This window comes from Ranitomeya imitator, chromosome 7, assembly GCF_032444005.1.
Source record: "Ranitomeya imitator isolate aRanImi1 chromosome 7, aRanImi1.pri, whole genome shotgun sequence".
NCBI classification, from domain to species: Eukaryota; Metazoa; Chordata; class Amphibia; order Anura; family Dendrobatidae; genus Ranitomeya; species Ranitomeya imitator.
In genome coordinates this window covers 85,118,166-85,135,230 of record NC_091288.1, presented here as the reverse complement: position 1 = coordinate 85,135,230, position 17,065 = coordinate 85,118,166, and the positions used below count along the sequence as shown (strand labels likewise).

The window sequence follows — 17,065 nt, the reverse complement described above, 5'->3', positions numbered from 1 at the left end:
TAGGGCTATGTACATGTGTTGATTCCTGAAACAGAAACTTAGAGTCTAAAAAAGTTCCAGTGGCCGGTGTGAAAATTGCAAGATTTCATTTTTTTTAATACAGATTGTGATATGGAAAAAAACACCATTGTCAAAAGTAAAAATAATATATATATTTAACAGGAAAATCTGAATTAAACAATAGGTAATTTCCTAACGATAGCTTCCCTAGTGTGTGAGCATGAAAAACTAATTTACACATCAGTATCATGGATTCATGAGATATCCATGTGAAATCTTTATATGAATCCATGATTAAAGAACCAAGGCATGCTCCATTAGATGCAGAACATGGGAACACATTACAAAGCTCCGGTGGAATAGTACAGCATAATAAGCAAATAATGTCCTGTCATGAGTTTTCAGAAAAATGAAAAGTCTGATAAAAGTATAACTGGGAGAGAATCCAACATATGCATTTTCCCAGAGAATTTTCAGCCATGGTTCATGGTTGGATACACCCTTGGCCCTAATAAGGGTCGAGTGACAATGGTGGCGGATTACTATCCCATAAACAAGCTGACATTGAAACTGATGTATGGTATATTACATAGTCAGATATTGGGCTAAATTCAAGTCTTTTAATACAAAGAAGCCAATATGTTCATTAACATGCTGGCTGCCACATTCCTCGCCATCTGTTAGTGGTATAACATTCGGAAAATTACATATGAGAACAGGAGATGTCAGTATCAGAATGCATGTGTTAGAAAAAAAAAAATAATATTTTCTTGGATCACAATGACGACCACTGTCTGCCCAGAATGGTTGATGAGTAGTTACAGAATTGGAGGAGACCCCTTAAGCTCTTCACTAGTTCCAGAATGTTTATTTAGGAATTAGACGCATAACTTCTCCATATGGATAAATGGAAAACTCCTTTGGCCAAGGTTCCTAGTAATGAGAAAACTGAAATCCTACACATTTATAGGAAGACATAAGTGGTAAGCTGGCCTGTTCAGGATTTAAGAGATAACCCAAATAAAGAGTAGGCATGCTAGGAATTTATAGGGCAATCCTTCAAAAGGATTATCAAGGGACCTGGAACATGTGATTAAGTCATTGCCATGTGTGCTGTATAGCATTTTTGTTGGCTAATTTCTAGCAATAACTTTCTACTTGCATTACTTGGGATAAGGAGATGTCTACTACCTCTGGGACATTTTTAGGGAGATTACATGTATATGAAATTCTCACTGGCAAAGGCATACTGTCCAAAAGATAAGAATCATTAGAAAACACTCCTTAAGATGGCTGTCTAACGTCTGAGAACCAGATGTTACAAAAATCCCCTATGAACATATTTCACAATAGAAATCAGAATTCAGAATGTACTTGTTCAGAATTCATAATCTGTGTACAGAGCATTATACTTTTGAGTATTTCCTGTTTTTATAGGACATAAAAAAATTGATCACTATCTAACCCCTTTAACCCCAGGTGATTTTCCATTTTTCGTTTTCGCTTTTTCCTCCCTTTCTTCCAAAAAGCCATATTTTTTTGGTTTTCCATCAATATAGTCATATGAGGGCTTGTTTTTTGCAGGATAAGTTTTACTTTCCAATGAAATAATTGATTTTGTCATATAGTGTACTGTAAAACAGGAGAAAAATTCCAAGTGAAATTGAATGGGGCAAAAGGAGTGACCATCATACTGTACTGGGGCTTGGAGGACCCTCATACTGTATTGGAGTTGTAGGGACCATCATACTATGTGGAGGGGTTTGAGGGGCCAATATACTGTATTGCTGCTGTGCAGAGACCATCGAACTGTGTGTGGTGGCCATCATACTTTGTGAGGGGCTGTGGAATAACCATTATACTGTGTAGGGGACTGTGTAGGAACCATCATACTGTGTGGGAGGCTGTGGACACCATCATGCTGTAGAGGGACCATCAAATTCTGTAGAAAGCTGCATTATAGGGTGTGGGGTTCAGTGGTGGCAATTGTAATGTGTGGGGAGCTGTGGTAACATTCATACTATTTAGGTAAGCTAGGGTGACAATCAATGTGTAGGGGAGCTTTGGTGACCAACATACTGTGTAGAGCGCTGGGGTAACCATCATACTGTGTGGGTGGTGGATACTGGTGGATTGTTAATGTAAGGAGTGCACGGGAGGCATCATTATTACAATAATGCACAGGAGGTTGCTTGTAATATTATAAGTAGGTTTGTGGTCATTATTATAAGGGGTCAAGGGGTATTATTATTAAAGGAGGCACAGGGGGACAATATTTCTATAGGGTACTGTATAACTGTAACGAGGCACAGGGGAGCACTATTATTATGAGAATTTACAGAAGGAACATTATAACTGTGTAGGGGCACAGAAAGGGCACTGTTAATGTGTGAGGCACAACGAGATTGTAGTATTACTCTACAGGGCACAGAGGGGCATTATTACTGTCTAGGGCACAGGTTACAGTGCTATAGGATTTTTGTAGAGGTGGTGAAATGTGAGGAGGGCCCAGGATAAGCAGGATGCCAAAGATGTCTCTGTTATGTTTTTCAGTGCCAAGTTATAGATTGAAGCACGGTGGCTCAGTGGTTAGCACTGCAGCCTTGGAGCGCTGAGGTCCTGGATTCAAATCCCACCAAGGACAACATCTCCAAGGTGTTTGTATGTTCTCCCCGTGTTTGCGTGGGTTTCCTCTGGGTTCTCCGGTTTCCTCCCACATTCCAAAGACATACTGATAGGGAATTTAGATTGTAAGACCCATCAGGGACAGTGATGATAATGTGTGCAAGGCACTGCGGAATATGTTGGCGCTATATAGATAAAAACATTATTATCACTATTATTAATGAAGAAGTGGTCACAGCGGTCTGAGCCAAATAAAAAAGAAAAGTGAAAATGAATGACAACAATCAGCGAGAATGTCACTAGTGAGAACCTACACAGTACACACATACAGTATATGGTCTACAGAGCACTGGTGTAGAACAGTTATTACCATTATATGGTCACTATATGCTGGTAATACCAGTCCTGGTAGAATGGTTTTGGTTAACCTCTTCACAACCTTGGATGTATCAATACATCCAGGTTGCTAAGTACTTTTCGACCTTGGATGTAAGGATACGTCATTGTGCGCAGAGGCTGACACCCGCCTGCACTGCTCTCGGCAGGTTAACTCCCTAAATACTGCGATTGCTAGAGATAACAGCATTTAGCAGGCATGCAGAGGGAAGGAGTCCCCTCTGCACTCCAATCAACGGCATCGCGGGGGGGCTTATTGTTGCCATGGTGACCCACTGTCGTCATGATGACATCCGGGTCACCAGTCACTAGCAAGTTAGTTAGCTCATGCGTAGTGCATGATCTAACTAACTTGTGCCTGCAGCGCCAATAGTTCCAAAGCATTGTAATGCTGGTGTATTAAAAAGGGGGTAAAATGTGGATTTAAACTACGCTGCTGAATGCTTCAAGGTCCAAATATGTAGCCATTATATCGTGGATTTATTCAACGCGTTTCAAAGTACAAGACTTCTTCATCAGGACACCACAATACAATGCCGGTGTATTGCAATGCATTAAAACTGCGATCAGGCCGCAGAAAGCGAAAGTCCCATAGAGGAACTAAGTAAAAAAAAAAAGAAAAATAAAAAAAGGTAAAAATATACATTAAAAAAATCACCAAATAATAATAATAATAAAAATCTATATATTGTACCCATAAACTAATATTTTTATGGGAAAAAAGTACACATATTTGGTATTGCCGCGTCTGGAATGATCCAACCTATAAAGCTGTCATACCTGTTTCAGTGAATACCCTTTCAGTGAACACCTTAAAAATAAAAAGCAAGGCAAAAAATTATGCTTTTTCATCATACTGCTGACCATAAAGTGGAATAAAATTCGTTCAAAAAGACAAATGTAAATAAAAATGGTATAGCTGAAAACGTCATCTTGTCCCGCAAAAAACAAGCCACCTAACAGCTCAAATCATTGGAAAAATAAAAATGGTATAGCTCTCAGAACAAAAGCAATGCAAAAATAATTTTTTTTTTCTATAAAATGTTTTTATTGTGTAAAGGTGCCAAGACAAAAAATATATATATATAAATTTGGCATTACTGTAATCGTACTGACCCGAAGAATAAAACTGCCTTATCAATTTTACTACACATGGAATGGCAAAAAAAACCAATTCCTGAATTGCTGGTGTTTGTTCACTTTGCCTCCGAAAAAATTTGAACAGCAGGCGATCAAAAAATGTCATGTGACTGAAAACAGTACCATTATAAATATGAACTCGTCCCGCAAAAAAGAAGCCATAACATGACTCTGTCGGCAGAAATACGGAAAAATTATAGCTCTCAAAATATGGTGATGCGTAAACTTGTTTTTGAAAAAAAAGTGTCGTTTAGTGTGTGACAGCTGCCAAACATAAATCCGATATAAATCAGGCTCTTCTTACCCCAAAAGAAATCCAGCGAATTCTGAGCTCAAAAACCAAATACACCCCCTCCCTTCTGAGCCCCAGTGTGCCTAAACCACATTTAGCGTCCACATGTTTGGCATTTCTGTAGCCATGAGAGCCCGCCTAATTTATAGGTACATGTCTCCAAAAGCATGAGCTGGGCACAATGTACTGGGCACTACAACATACTGGTCTTACTGTAGAAAAGAGAATAAGAGTATCTGCAATCTTGGACCTAATTATTACGAACAGGGAGGAAATGGTTGAGAAAGTAAAGGTGGCTGGGAATTTAGGAGGCTGCAATCATGCTATCCTTGAATTTTCAATTACAAGAGAAGGAAGACCAGTGAGAATTCAGATTTTAAGGTTGGACTTCAAAAGAAAGAAAAGACAGAGGGTAGGAAAGGTCCAATTGCTGGATGTTCTAAATGACAGGAATGTCCAAGAAGGATGGAAGATATTGCTAAATGAAATTCTCACTGCAAAATCAGTAACAATCCAGAAAAGAAGTAAGAATTTGAAGCATTTAAAGAGACCAAGATAGTTGAACACAGAACTTATAACACTTGCCGAAAATAAAAAAAAAGAAATACATATTAATGGAAAGAGGGGCATATCTAAAGAATATAATGCTATCTGCAGGGAATGCAAGGAAAGCGTTAGAAGAGCTAAAGCCTGTAATGAAGTGATGCTTGCAAGGGAGGCCAAAAGCAGTGAAAAACGATTTGGAGAGTATGTCAAAAGCAAAGGAAAAGTAAAAAATGCTATAGGATTTTTACAGAATGAAAAGGGTGAAGTGGTCAAACGTGATGTTGAGAAGGCTGAAATTTTAATTCCTATTTTTTCCTTTAGCAAAGCATTTGATTAAGTATCTCATACTATACTTATTGAATAAATGACCAAGTATGGGATTGACAAGGCTACGGTTAGGTGGATTCATAACTGGCTCAATGATCGTACTCAAAGTGTGGTAATAAATGGTTGCACATCCAATTGGAAGAGTGTTTCAAGTGGGGTGCCACAAGGCTCTGTCCTGGCCCCCAGTGCTGTTCAACATTTTTATAAGTGATCTAGATAAGGGAACAAAAGGTAAACTAATCAAAGCTAGGAGGGATAGCTTAAGGTACCATCACACTCAGCGACGCTGCAGCGATATAGACAACGATCCGACCTAAACTAGATCGCTGGAGCGTCGCTGTTTAGGTTGCTGTAGAGACGTCAAACACAGCAACTCCAGAACGATGCAGGAGCGATCCAGTGACGTAACGGCGACTCACTTATCGTTCTCGCTCCATGTAAAAACGTTGCTGGCGTTGTTGCTTTTGATGTCAAACATGATGATACACGCCGATCTAGCGACCAAATAAAGTTCTGAACTTCTAGCTCCGACCAGCGATATAACAGTGGGATCCTGATCGCTGCTGCGTGTCAAACACAATGAGATCGCTATCCAGGATGCTGCAACGTCACAGATTGTTGTCGTTCTCGTTGCAAAGTTGCTGAGTGTGACGGTACCTTAACACCAGAGAAGACAGAAAAAGGATTTAGAATCATCTAGATAAGCTTGAACAATGGGCAGCAACTAATAAAATGGTATTTAACAGGGAGAAATGTAAGATTCTACATCTGGGAAAGAAAAACTAAAATTACATTTACAGAATGGGAGGAATAGAACTAAGCAACAGTGCAGCGCCTGCTAGGGCCGAGGATACTTGGTACCAGGCCGGTCAGTTCTTCAGGGGATGTCACGGCAGCAGTGACCCGGTCCGTGGCTCTGGGAGTGCAATAAAATGAAAGGTGGGTCTATTTATAGGGGATTGATTTGTGATGCCATCCGTGGTGTTCGGCAATAAAAAGATGGCTGACACTGCAGTTCAGATCCACTGGGGCAGTTAGTGACACAGCACAGTTGGTACGGCTCTCCACGGGTAGAGATAGGCCCCAGGGCAATTATAATGTTAAAGGTGATGGTAATGGTTGTAGTGTAGGACAGGTGACGCAGTAAATAAATCTGAGGACACAACAAGGTGCAGTCTTCACACTTTTACTCACGGTGTTTCATGTACAATCTCCAGCCAGGGTGCTGTGTCCTCCGGGTCGGTGGTCCAACCAGCTCTTAGATAATTTGGGGTATACTTTGCCAGATCCCCATTGCTATGTTCCTTCTCTGGCCATCTCACTGCGCTGGCTCACACCTCTCCTGCCCTGCACCTCACACACAGTGTCCCAAGCCAGCAGCCTCAGATCCTGTCGGGCAACGTTCTCTTGGTCCCCTTGATCCTATCTGGCTGCCTTTTCAGCTAATGTGTGTGGATTTGGCTGTCGTACATACAGTCGCCACAGCCTCCAGTTTGCTAGTCCTGCAGCCTCTCCACTAGTCTGGGGCCGTGTTGTGAATTCTGTGGCAGAGCTCCCTCCTGTGGTCACAAGTGGTACTTCGGCTGGTTCGCTCTGTGAGCTTCCGTTGGTGGAGGAAAGTGGTACTGCGGCTTCTGAGTTTCCTTCCTCAGGTGAGTGGTGAAGTCGTTAGGTGCTGCTCTATTTAACTCCACCTAGTGCTTTGATCCTGGCCTCCAGTCTATGTTCTAGTATTGGACCTGTTTCCTCCTGGATCGTTCCTGTGGCCTGCTGCTCTGTATAGCTAAGTTCCTCTTTGCTATTTGTTTGCTGTTTTTTTCTGTCCAGCTTGTCAATTTGTTTTTTACTGCTTGCTGGAAGCTCTGGGACGCAGAGGGTGTACCTCCGTGCCGTTAGTTCGGTACGGAGGGTCTTTTTGCCCCCTTTGCGTGGTTTTTGTAGGGTTTTGTGTTGACCGCAAAGTTACCTTTCCTATCCTCGCTCTGTTCAGAAAGTTGGGCCTCACTTTGCTAAATCTATTTCATCTCTACGTTTGTCTTTTCATCTTAACTCACAGTCATTATATGTGGGGGCTGCCTTTTCCTTTGGGTTATTTCTCTGAGGCAAGGTAGGCTTATTTTCTATCTTCAGGCTAGCTAGTTTCTCAGGCTGTGCCGAGTTGCATAGGGAGCGTTAGGCGCAATCCACGGCTGCCTTTAGTGTGGTTGGAGAGGATTAGGGATTGCAGTCAACAGAGTTCCCACGTCTCAGAGCTCGTTCTTGTTTTTTTGGGTTATTGCCAGGTCACTGTATGTGCGCTGACCTCTATGTCCATTGTGGTACTGAATTACCTTTCATAACAGGGCCGGTCCCGTACTGCGACCTGGTCCCTCCACCCGACTGCAGTCGACATAGATTCAGGTGCAACGGGTGGATTCTTCACTTCCCGTGCCCCTAGGACCCTTTCTTTTCTCACTCTTTTCTTTAGTCTTGGGACGAGCTCCTTACTCCTCCTGTCCCTTCCACTAACTGACTTACTCCTCTAACTGTCACTTCCTTAAGCTCCTCCCCTTGTCCACTTTCTCCACCCACACCTTTACCTAGTCCCTCCCTGGCCTGGAGAGGTCTAGTGTTGGGTGCTAGTGTGTGGGTACTGGGTAGTGTCCCCTCCTTACCCGAGACCGGGGTACCACACCTCTGGCTGAGGTGCAGTGCCCCTGTGGCGTCTGGACCCTCAGGGGCGCCATAACAGAATAACTAAAAAAAACAACTTATGTATACAAATAGATCACAGACTGCACATGAGTCAACAATGTAATGCAGCAGGGAAAAAAAGCACACACAGTTCTGGGATGTATTAAGAGAAGCATGGGCCCTAGATCACGTTAAGTAATAATCTTCCTTTACTCGTCCTTGGTCAGGACTCATCTGGAATACTATATCCAGTTCTGGGCACCACATTTAAAAAAAAGACATTGAAAAACAGGAGAAAGTTCAGACAAAAGCTTGCAGGATGGTGAGTGGACTGCAAAGTATGTAGTGCAAGAAACGTTTAAAGGATCTGGGAATATTTAGCTTGCAAAAAAGAAGGCCAAAAGGAGACTTAATAGCTGTCTACAAATATTTGAAGGGATGTCACAATGTAGAGGAATCATCCTTGGTCTACCAGAGTAAGTCATTCTGCAGCAACCTATAGAGAGTGCAATACAGAGGCTATAAAAGGCAAATGGTGAAGATTTTTTAATGAAAACCAATTGCAAAAATGATTTTTAACATCGATTGCATGCATAAAAGTAAGAAAAAGAATGTCCCAAAAGGTGGACAACCCATTTAAGGTATATATAGATACCCTGGCAATCAAAGTTCCTAAATATTTATTTTACTCACTTATATAGCTCCATCATATTTCACAGCACTGTAATGGCATCATCATCATTGTGCCAAGTGAGGCTCACAATCTAAATTCCCTATCAGTATGTGTTTGGAGTATGGGAGAAAACTGGAGAACGCAGAGGAAACCCACGCAAAACACGGGGAGAACATACAAACTCCTTGCAGATGTTGGTCTTGAATATCCATTGGTGTAAACATGACAGTGATCACTCAACAAAGGAGCACAACACTGGATCGCTGGGTGATTAACTCATGTATACCAGCATGTAATTCAGTGTTATTAGCGGCACATCGTCCCCATGCTGGCTACTATCAGTATTTGTCATTTTGTGAAACAGGCCAGTAATTCAGCTTAAATGGTCTTGTATCGGGTTCACTAAATGGACTTTTAAAAGTTCTCTAGAGATATAACTAGGAAGAGGAAATGAATTGTTTCCTTTAGCTACAGGTCTATAAAATGCAGCAAGGTAGATAAGATTATAAAACCCAGCAGTCTCTTGGCTGCTTTACAACAGTCTGTAGTCTAGATCCTATTTACAGATTATAGTTTGCTGGCAGATTCCCAGGACAGCCACTGCAGCGATCCTATGGTATATTTAGATATCTAAAGTAAATTGTATTTGAATTTTATATACCTGCAGACTAACTACATTACCTTTGCAGGATAAGCTCATGACTGTAAACTAGACAAAACATAAGGAATTGTATGTTTAGAAAGTCTGTAATACACCTCCATTATCAGCACCGCTGGGTTTATGAGCAGTAGCAGTCAGCCATCATCAGACGCAGGTGCCTTTATGACAGATTGTATTCTGACAATAAAGCAGGAGATACAGACTAATGTAGGCAGGAAACAGGATGACATTAGAAAAGATAAAAACTTTACTATCCACTCCTGGGTTTAGCCCTGAAAACTGGATGAAAGAATTTATCAAAAATTGCATGTGTGACTCCAGCCTTATAAGGTTCTGAAGTAATTCACTTACAAATGGCTGACATAAAATGTATAATTTTGAATATGTATTTTGAATCTAGATCTTCCCCATATGTAGAACGCACAAAGTACACACCCGTTACACCAATAATAGTCACAAAGTCTCAAATTTATCAAAACGTTTACATAAAAGCTTTGAAATGTTGCAACATTTTTGCGCAATATCAGGTTTTGCTAATATATTCTAAGTTTTGGCGTTTTTACACCATTTTCACCCAGCTCTGACAATCTTGGCGGAGCTAGGGGGAAGGATGGGGGTGGGAAAGGGCATAGAGACCCCTGTTGGTGAAATTCTTGACAAACATTGGCATTCCTTATTTCATGAATCTTAGTCCAGTCACTAACTGGAGTAAGATTTGTGGTAAGGCGAACATCACTTTGCATCTCATCTGATCTATTAAAGAGGTTCTCCAGGTTTAAACTACAAGTCTGCTGTCAATCTATGTGCCTGCAGACGTGTGAATCCTCACATTGCAAGCACTACCTGCTGTGAGGATTTTCGAGTGCTAGGAGTGGCGATCACGTGGCTTCAAGTATGTGATAAGCATTCTCCCGGCCACAATGTGACTAGAATATACACTTGCATTGAGCGAGGCCGTGCCCATCTAGTCAGAATGTGGCCAAGAACATGCATATCGCATGCTTGTGGTCACATGACCACAGCTCACGGCGGCACAGTCCACTCCGCCATCCCATCAATACCACCGTGAAAATTTACGTTGGTAATGAATCATGGTCCTAAGAGCACAGATTAGACATTATAACATAAAATAGATACATGGATGTATCCTACCGTCAGATAGCTGGTAAAGTTGACAAGGCAATGTGCTGAAGAATTTATGAAGAAGGGCATCGTCAGCAGAAATCCTTTCCCGAGGACAACCTTTCAGCATCTTATATGCAAGGTCTTCTGCCCCCATAGTCCTACTCAATCTAGAAAACAAGACGATATTGGTCCATTCACACTTTACATTCCGGTCAGCAATAATACACAAATAAGACTAATTAAATAATGTCAAATATTATACACCATACATTGAAAAATATTTAGAATTGAGAGTCCTCAGTGGTTGATACCTTTTTAATGGCTAACTGAAAAGATCGTAACTAATTGCAAGCTTTCGAGACTACATACGTTTCTTCATCAGGCAAAGACTAAAACGAATTCTGAAGAATCACATATTTATGCACAACATAGTAGATTTTTCTATCTACTAGCTAACACGGTACCAAGATATATTTCTTTCCTACACCATACATTGTATTTTATAGTATTTAGTATCGGGCATTATAGAATGTCAATGTATGAAGTAAAATATTATTCTGTCCCATAAATGCTAATGTGCATACATTTATATGCAAAAGAAACAAGTCTTAAATGTCATTTATAGCAATTATATTATACAGATATATTTGCACAATAGAAAAAAGGAAAGCACTCACCGATCTAAACAGTCCTTTGCTTTATTGAATCATCATTAAAAAGAATTCATGGCCGGGAGAGTGAGGAAAGGAGATGGTGCGAGCAGGTAAGAACGACGTCCGTTTCGTGCTATGCTAGGGCTTCAACGGGTCAACACCTGGGATGACATGACGAAAGGAGAAATACCCCAGACACAACATACTCCTCCTCAAAACTCGGAGGAGTTTTGAGGAGGAGTATGTTGTGGCTGGGGTATTTCTCCTTTCGTCATGTCCTCCCAGGTGTTGACCCGTAGAAGCGCTAGCATAGCACGAAACGGCTGTCGTTCTTACCTGCTCGCACCAGCTCCTTTCCTCACTCTCCCGGTCATGAATTCTTTTTAATGAAGATTCAATAAAGCAAAGGATGGTTTAGATCGGTGAGTGCTTTCCTTTTTTCTATTGTGCAAGTGGATGAATTTATTTTTTCTGGAAACAACACCCGAGATCTTGGAATATAGCGTGTCATTGTATCGCTTTGAAGTTATACCTGTGGGAAACATTGGTCTTCAGTTTGATGTTGATAGCAGTGCCGCCCCCCCATTTGTTTTCTTCTTTTTTGTTGTTTATACAGATATGTTTACGATCAAACCAATGATCTACAATGGGTTCTTTGTACAATATTCATAAAATAATGGAAACTGAACGACACAAGATACCATTTTATGGCCAACTTATGAGAGAACATATCGTTCTGGGTGGTGGAATTTTTTTTTAAGACATCAGCTGACTGTAGGGTGTATCTAGAGAAAGATTTATGTTGAGGCTGGTCCTGCAGGCTATTGCAGGAGGCTGATGCTATCTAGGGAAGGATTGAATTGAAGGGGTACAGATTACTTTATGGGATTAGGAGGAGACAACAATAGTTATTTTCGCTTGGTCAACAACATGGAGACAATAGGACAGAATACAGAATACCTTGTGTACTATAGTAATTTCAAGTAAAGATCAGATGTCTGAGACGCACAGCAGCTGGGTATTAAGTTTCATGTGAACAAATCCATTTAATAGACAAAATATAAAACAACAAGGATTTCTGACTGCTAAAACCAAGAAGAAATGACATTTTGTTTGCTGTAAAACACAATAGATTCCATTTATCATCAGCTGTCGGAGTAATGTAGAACAGCTTCATTGGCTGTGCCTCGCTCAGAGCTTTGGGACACAAAATTTCAAATCACTAACCAATGTTGTAAGATAAACTCAGACCTAAGCTTATCAAGTTACTGAGGTATCCTGGGTATGTGTGACTAAGTAATTGAAAGAATCCATTCAGCATGACTTGAAAACAATGTATATAAGGAGCTCTGAGGGCTTATCTTATTAGTGTGTAACAAGTGAGACAATGACAACGCCTAATAAATGCTGCTCGAGAGGGAATTATGACCGAATTCAAGAGTTTATTTAGAAGTGTAATCTTCTGTGTGTTATAGGGCTAATGGAGAAAACAATCATATCTTTTACAATCATAAAAATAGATAAATTGGTTACTTAAATTAATCATGTCTAGTGTTAAATAAATAGCTGAAATACGTCTCGTACTGTTTCAATTCACAACTTTTAGTGGGGATTTTTGGGACTAATGGATCAAAATTGCAATATAATAAGTGTGACCATACACATTAGAGGACTTTTGACTGAATAATGGTTCCACCATCCTAAGGTACCGTTACACTAAATGACTTACCAACGATCACGATACGACCTGGCCGTGATCGTTGGTAAGTCGTTGTGTGGTCGCTGGGGAGCTGTCACACAGACAGCTCCCCAGCGACCAACGATCCGGGGAACGACTTCGGCATCGTTGAAACTGTCTTCAACGATGCCAAAGTCCCCGGGTAACCAGGGTAAACATCGGGTGTGTGACGCCAATCCAGCGATGTGTTCACTTGTAACCAGGGTAAATATCGGGTTACTAAGCGCAGGGCCGCACTTAGTAATCCGATATTTACCCTGGTTACCATTGTAAAAGTAAAAAAAAAAAAAACACTACATACTCACATTCCGATGTCTGTCACGTCCCCCGCCGTCAGCTTCCCGCACTGACTGTGTCAGCGCCGGCCGTAAAGCAGAGCACAACGGTGACTTCACCGCTGTGCTCTGCTTTACGGCCGGCGCTGACAGTCAGTGCAGGGAAGCTGAGGGCGGGGGACGTGACAGACATCGGAATGTGAGTATGTACTGTTTTTTTTTGTTTTTTTTACTTTTACAATTGTAACCAGGGTAAATATCGGGTTACTAAGCATGGCCCTGCTCTTAGTAACCCGATATTTACCCTGGTTACAAGTGAACACATCGCTGGATTGGCGTCACACACACCGATCCAGCGATGACAGCGGGTGATCAGCGACCAAAAAAGGTCCTGATCATTCCCCAGCGACCAACGATTTCCCAGCAGGGGCCTGATCGTTGGTCGCTGTCACACATAACGAGATCGTTAGCGGGATCGTTGCTACGTCACAAAAAGCATGACGTTGCAACAATATCGTTAACGAAATCGTTACGTGTGAAGGTACCCTTAGTTGACACTCCCATACTCATGATCCCTAAGGCTAATCAGTGGTGGCTTCACCTTCCTCTCCAACGGACGAAATTGACATCCACAGAAAGTGAGAGAGCAGCCGCAGCTCTCACTTTCTCCGGATGTCTTGGTTTGTCTAAAGAAAAGGTTAAAGCCACGGCTGATTGGTCGCAGGGATCATGGGCCCTGGAGAGCCAGTGCTGGAACCGTTGGAACAGCACCAGCATCGGAGGCAGTATGAGGGTATGTGCACACGTCCGGATTTTTAGCGTTTTTTTTGCGGAATTTCACCATAAAAACGCTATAAATCCGCTAAAAAACCGCTAACATTATGCATCCTATCATTTAGAATGCATTCCGCATTTTTTGTGCAGATGTTAGCGTTTTTTTCCGCAAAAAAAACGCATACCGCAAAAAATCCGGACATGCTCTATTTTTTTGAAGATTTTTTGCGGATTTCCTATCAAAAAGGACATTCCGGAAAATGTAAAAAAAAAAAACGCAAAAAATCTGCAAAAAATCCGCCCAAAAAACGCACAAATTCCGCGAGAAATCCACGCGAAAAAAGCACGCGGATTTCTGGCAGAATTCTCAGGATTATGTCAGGAAAAAATCCTGACGTGTGCACATACCCTTAGTGTTATTCTTTACTTGGGGGAAACACAGGGATTCAGAGGGAGTTGTGTAAGTAGTGGACAACCCTTTTAAGGCCCCTTTAGATGGGCCGATAATTGGAAACAAGAATTCCTAAGATCATTCATTCCCAATTATCGGCAGGCAATCACCCAACAAATGAGCAAAAGATTTGTTCATTGGGTGCAATTATTTATAAGAAGGCTTAGAAATAAGCACTTCTATGGGGACAGACAATCGTTAATACAATTGTTCTGCATGCATAGAACATTTTGTAATCGCCAGCACAATGCATGCCCACACATAATGATGTGCTGCCGAGAAAAATGAATTTTAAACAAGCTTAAAAATCAAGACAAACATGCTTCTTTCTTATTCGACCGGTGATTGCCGATCTGTTTAGAAGAGCCAATAATAGAGAGTGATTATTAACCAGTCAAAATGAGCCTTAACAGCTACAGTCGCTGCACCCTTATCTTAAACTGCTGTATGTGAAGGACTGATGCTTTTCTTTCAATCTGTGGAGGACATTTATGTCAGTCTGCTCACAGGGAGAGGACTTGTTTGTAATTTTTGTTTTAATTTTATTAAAAGTTACACCTAGAAAATATGGCTAAAGTCTGACATTGTCCATTAATTATTATTTTAATTAATTTAGTTTAATTAGTTTTTAGAGGAAAAACTTAATAAATAACTTGCTTACAATATTTGCATTTATTTCCACCATAAATGTGCCAATAATCCAGAGGAAAGGTAGGAGGCATGTAGGCTAAACAGGCACAAGTTTCACCGGAAGAGTGTCAAGTTCTCAAAGTTGTTGAGTGTTGGTTATACATTCATATATAGTAAAACCTGTGACGTTTGCTTGTGTCCATATGGGATGACCTGGTTTCAGCTATTATCTGCAGCAAAAACCAGAGTGTTGACAGGAAAAACGCTGTGTAAAATAAGTGCATTTTTCATGCATTTTTCCTCCATTCATTTACCGTAAATGGGTGGAAAACGTTGAAAGAATTAACATGTTGCAGATTCATGCGTGGTTCAAATGTGCAAGGAAACAATAAGCAGCGTGTGCACGTGATTTCAGAAATCTCATTCACTTTGCTTGTACTATAAAACACTGTTTGTTTCCTCTGCAAAAATGCAGTGTGTGAACCAGTCCTTAGACCACTTTCAGGCGGCAATATTCTATTGAGTGGGTCTTAAGTGAGAGTAGGTTTTAAATATAGTAGAGCAGGGATTTCCCATCCTTTTGACCTTGGGAGCCACATTCAGCTCTGAGAGAGGGTTGCGAGCCACATCCAGAGCCCTACCGAATAGGTAGGTACCAGGTACGGACTGGGACTGAAATTCAGCCCTGGCATTTGAAATCACACAGGCCCATGCTGTCCCCGTCCCCAAGCACCAGATGGAATATATTACTAATATTTCCCTGGATGGAGGTAAGTAAGACCAATATACTAATGTTATCCGTGGCCTGCTAGGGTAAGTGATGGAGTCAGCGACTTTGTGCTCCATCACAATTCTTAACAGTATGGCTGTCTTGAGAACATTGATTCTGTTAACAATGTTGCAGACAAGGCAGCCCACAACCAGACAGGCCCGCCTGGCATTTGCCAGAATTGCCAAATGGCCAGTCTGGCCCTGGTAGGTACGCAGAGTTTTGTGTGCAGATTTTTACCATAGACTTGCATTACATCTGGGAAATCTGCAGGTAAAAAAAACGCTTGTGTGTTTTTAGTGCATTTCTGCTGCAGAAACACAGAAAGAAAGCTTGTAATCAGCATGTAACTATAAATAACGTTTTGCTAAAGCCAAATGTTAGGAAACAAAAAAACAAAGCAGCTTTGTAAAAAGGACACATCAAGAAAAGACAAAAAATGCGGGGAAAAAACTACACATAGCCCAATTTACTTAATAGGTGCAGAAAACCTGCAACATTAAAAACTCACCAAAAGCTCATCATGGGAACTCAATGAGGAAAACTCACTAAAAACACATGTGCATTTTTACCTGCAGATTTTCTCCATCTAATTCAAGTCTATGGGGAAAATCTGAACAGAAAACTCAGAGTGCCCACAAGAGAAATTTACATGTTTCAGATCAGTTTACGTAGTGTAAAAAAATAAAAACAGGAGGGGCAAAACATTTCTATAAATCCCATCCACTTTGCTTGAACTGTGTTTTTCACAGAGCAAAAGTAAGTGGGGTCCAAAAGCTCATCGTAGGAACATGGCCTAAAAAGTACGGCCTTCTTTATGGCTAGTAAATGAATGTTATTCTTCGAAAAAGAAGAACTGGCATCTTTCTGGAAGTAGACTATTAGAAGACAGTAGCGGTATGAGCCAGTGACACACTAGTGTGTGTCGTTTGCTCACTTTTCTAAGCCTTGTCTTGGATTTGCGAAACATATGAACCAATTTAAATAATCAAACCTTGATGCAGACCCATTTAACGCCCGGCTTGGCTTCATTCACAAACTACAAAGACTCAAATATTTTTGCATGCTCCTTCATTTCCTGTTTTTTTAAGCTTTTTGGGATTTGCGTTGCCTTTAAACTTGATCTTTTAAACGATATATTTTTTTTTGCATCGCAGCACCTGATAAGAATATAAATCCCCAGAAAAGCCAAGACTTTCCTTTGAAGTTGTGGTCTTTAAAATGGCTTGGCCGCTGGAAACCCCTGAGGGCGTGTGTTTTTCTTCTTTTCCTTTCAGCCTTTTTACCTTGAATGGCTGAAGGGCTGAATCATTTTAT

General features: G+C 41.0%; 1 protein-coding gene across 3 annotated transcripts in view; it reads right to left on the bottom strand.

The window, feature by feature from the left end:
• Positions 1-17,065, bottom strand: part of CDK15 (cyclin dependent kinase 15) — a 265,773-nt gene that overhangs the window by 55,230 nt on the left and 193,478 nt on the right. For all 3 annotated transcript variants that reach the window (XM_069733568.1, XM_069733566.1, XM_069733567.1), the window contains one exon: positions 10,486-10,625. In XM_069733568.1, the coding sequence (XP_069589669.1) occupies positions 10,486-10,625 (140 nt within the window). The remainder of the gene's footprint in view (positions 1-10,485; positions 10,626-17,065) is intronic.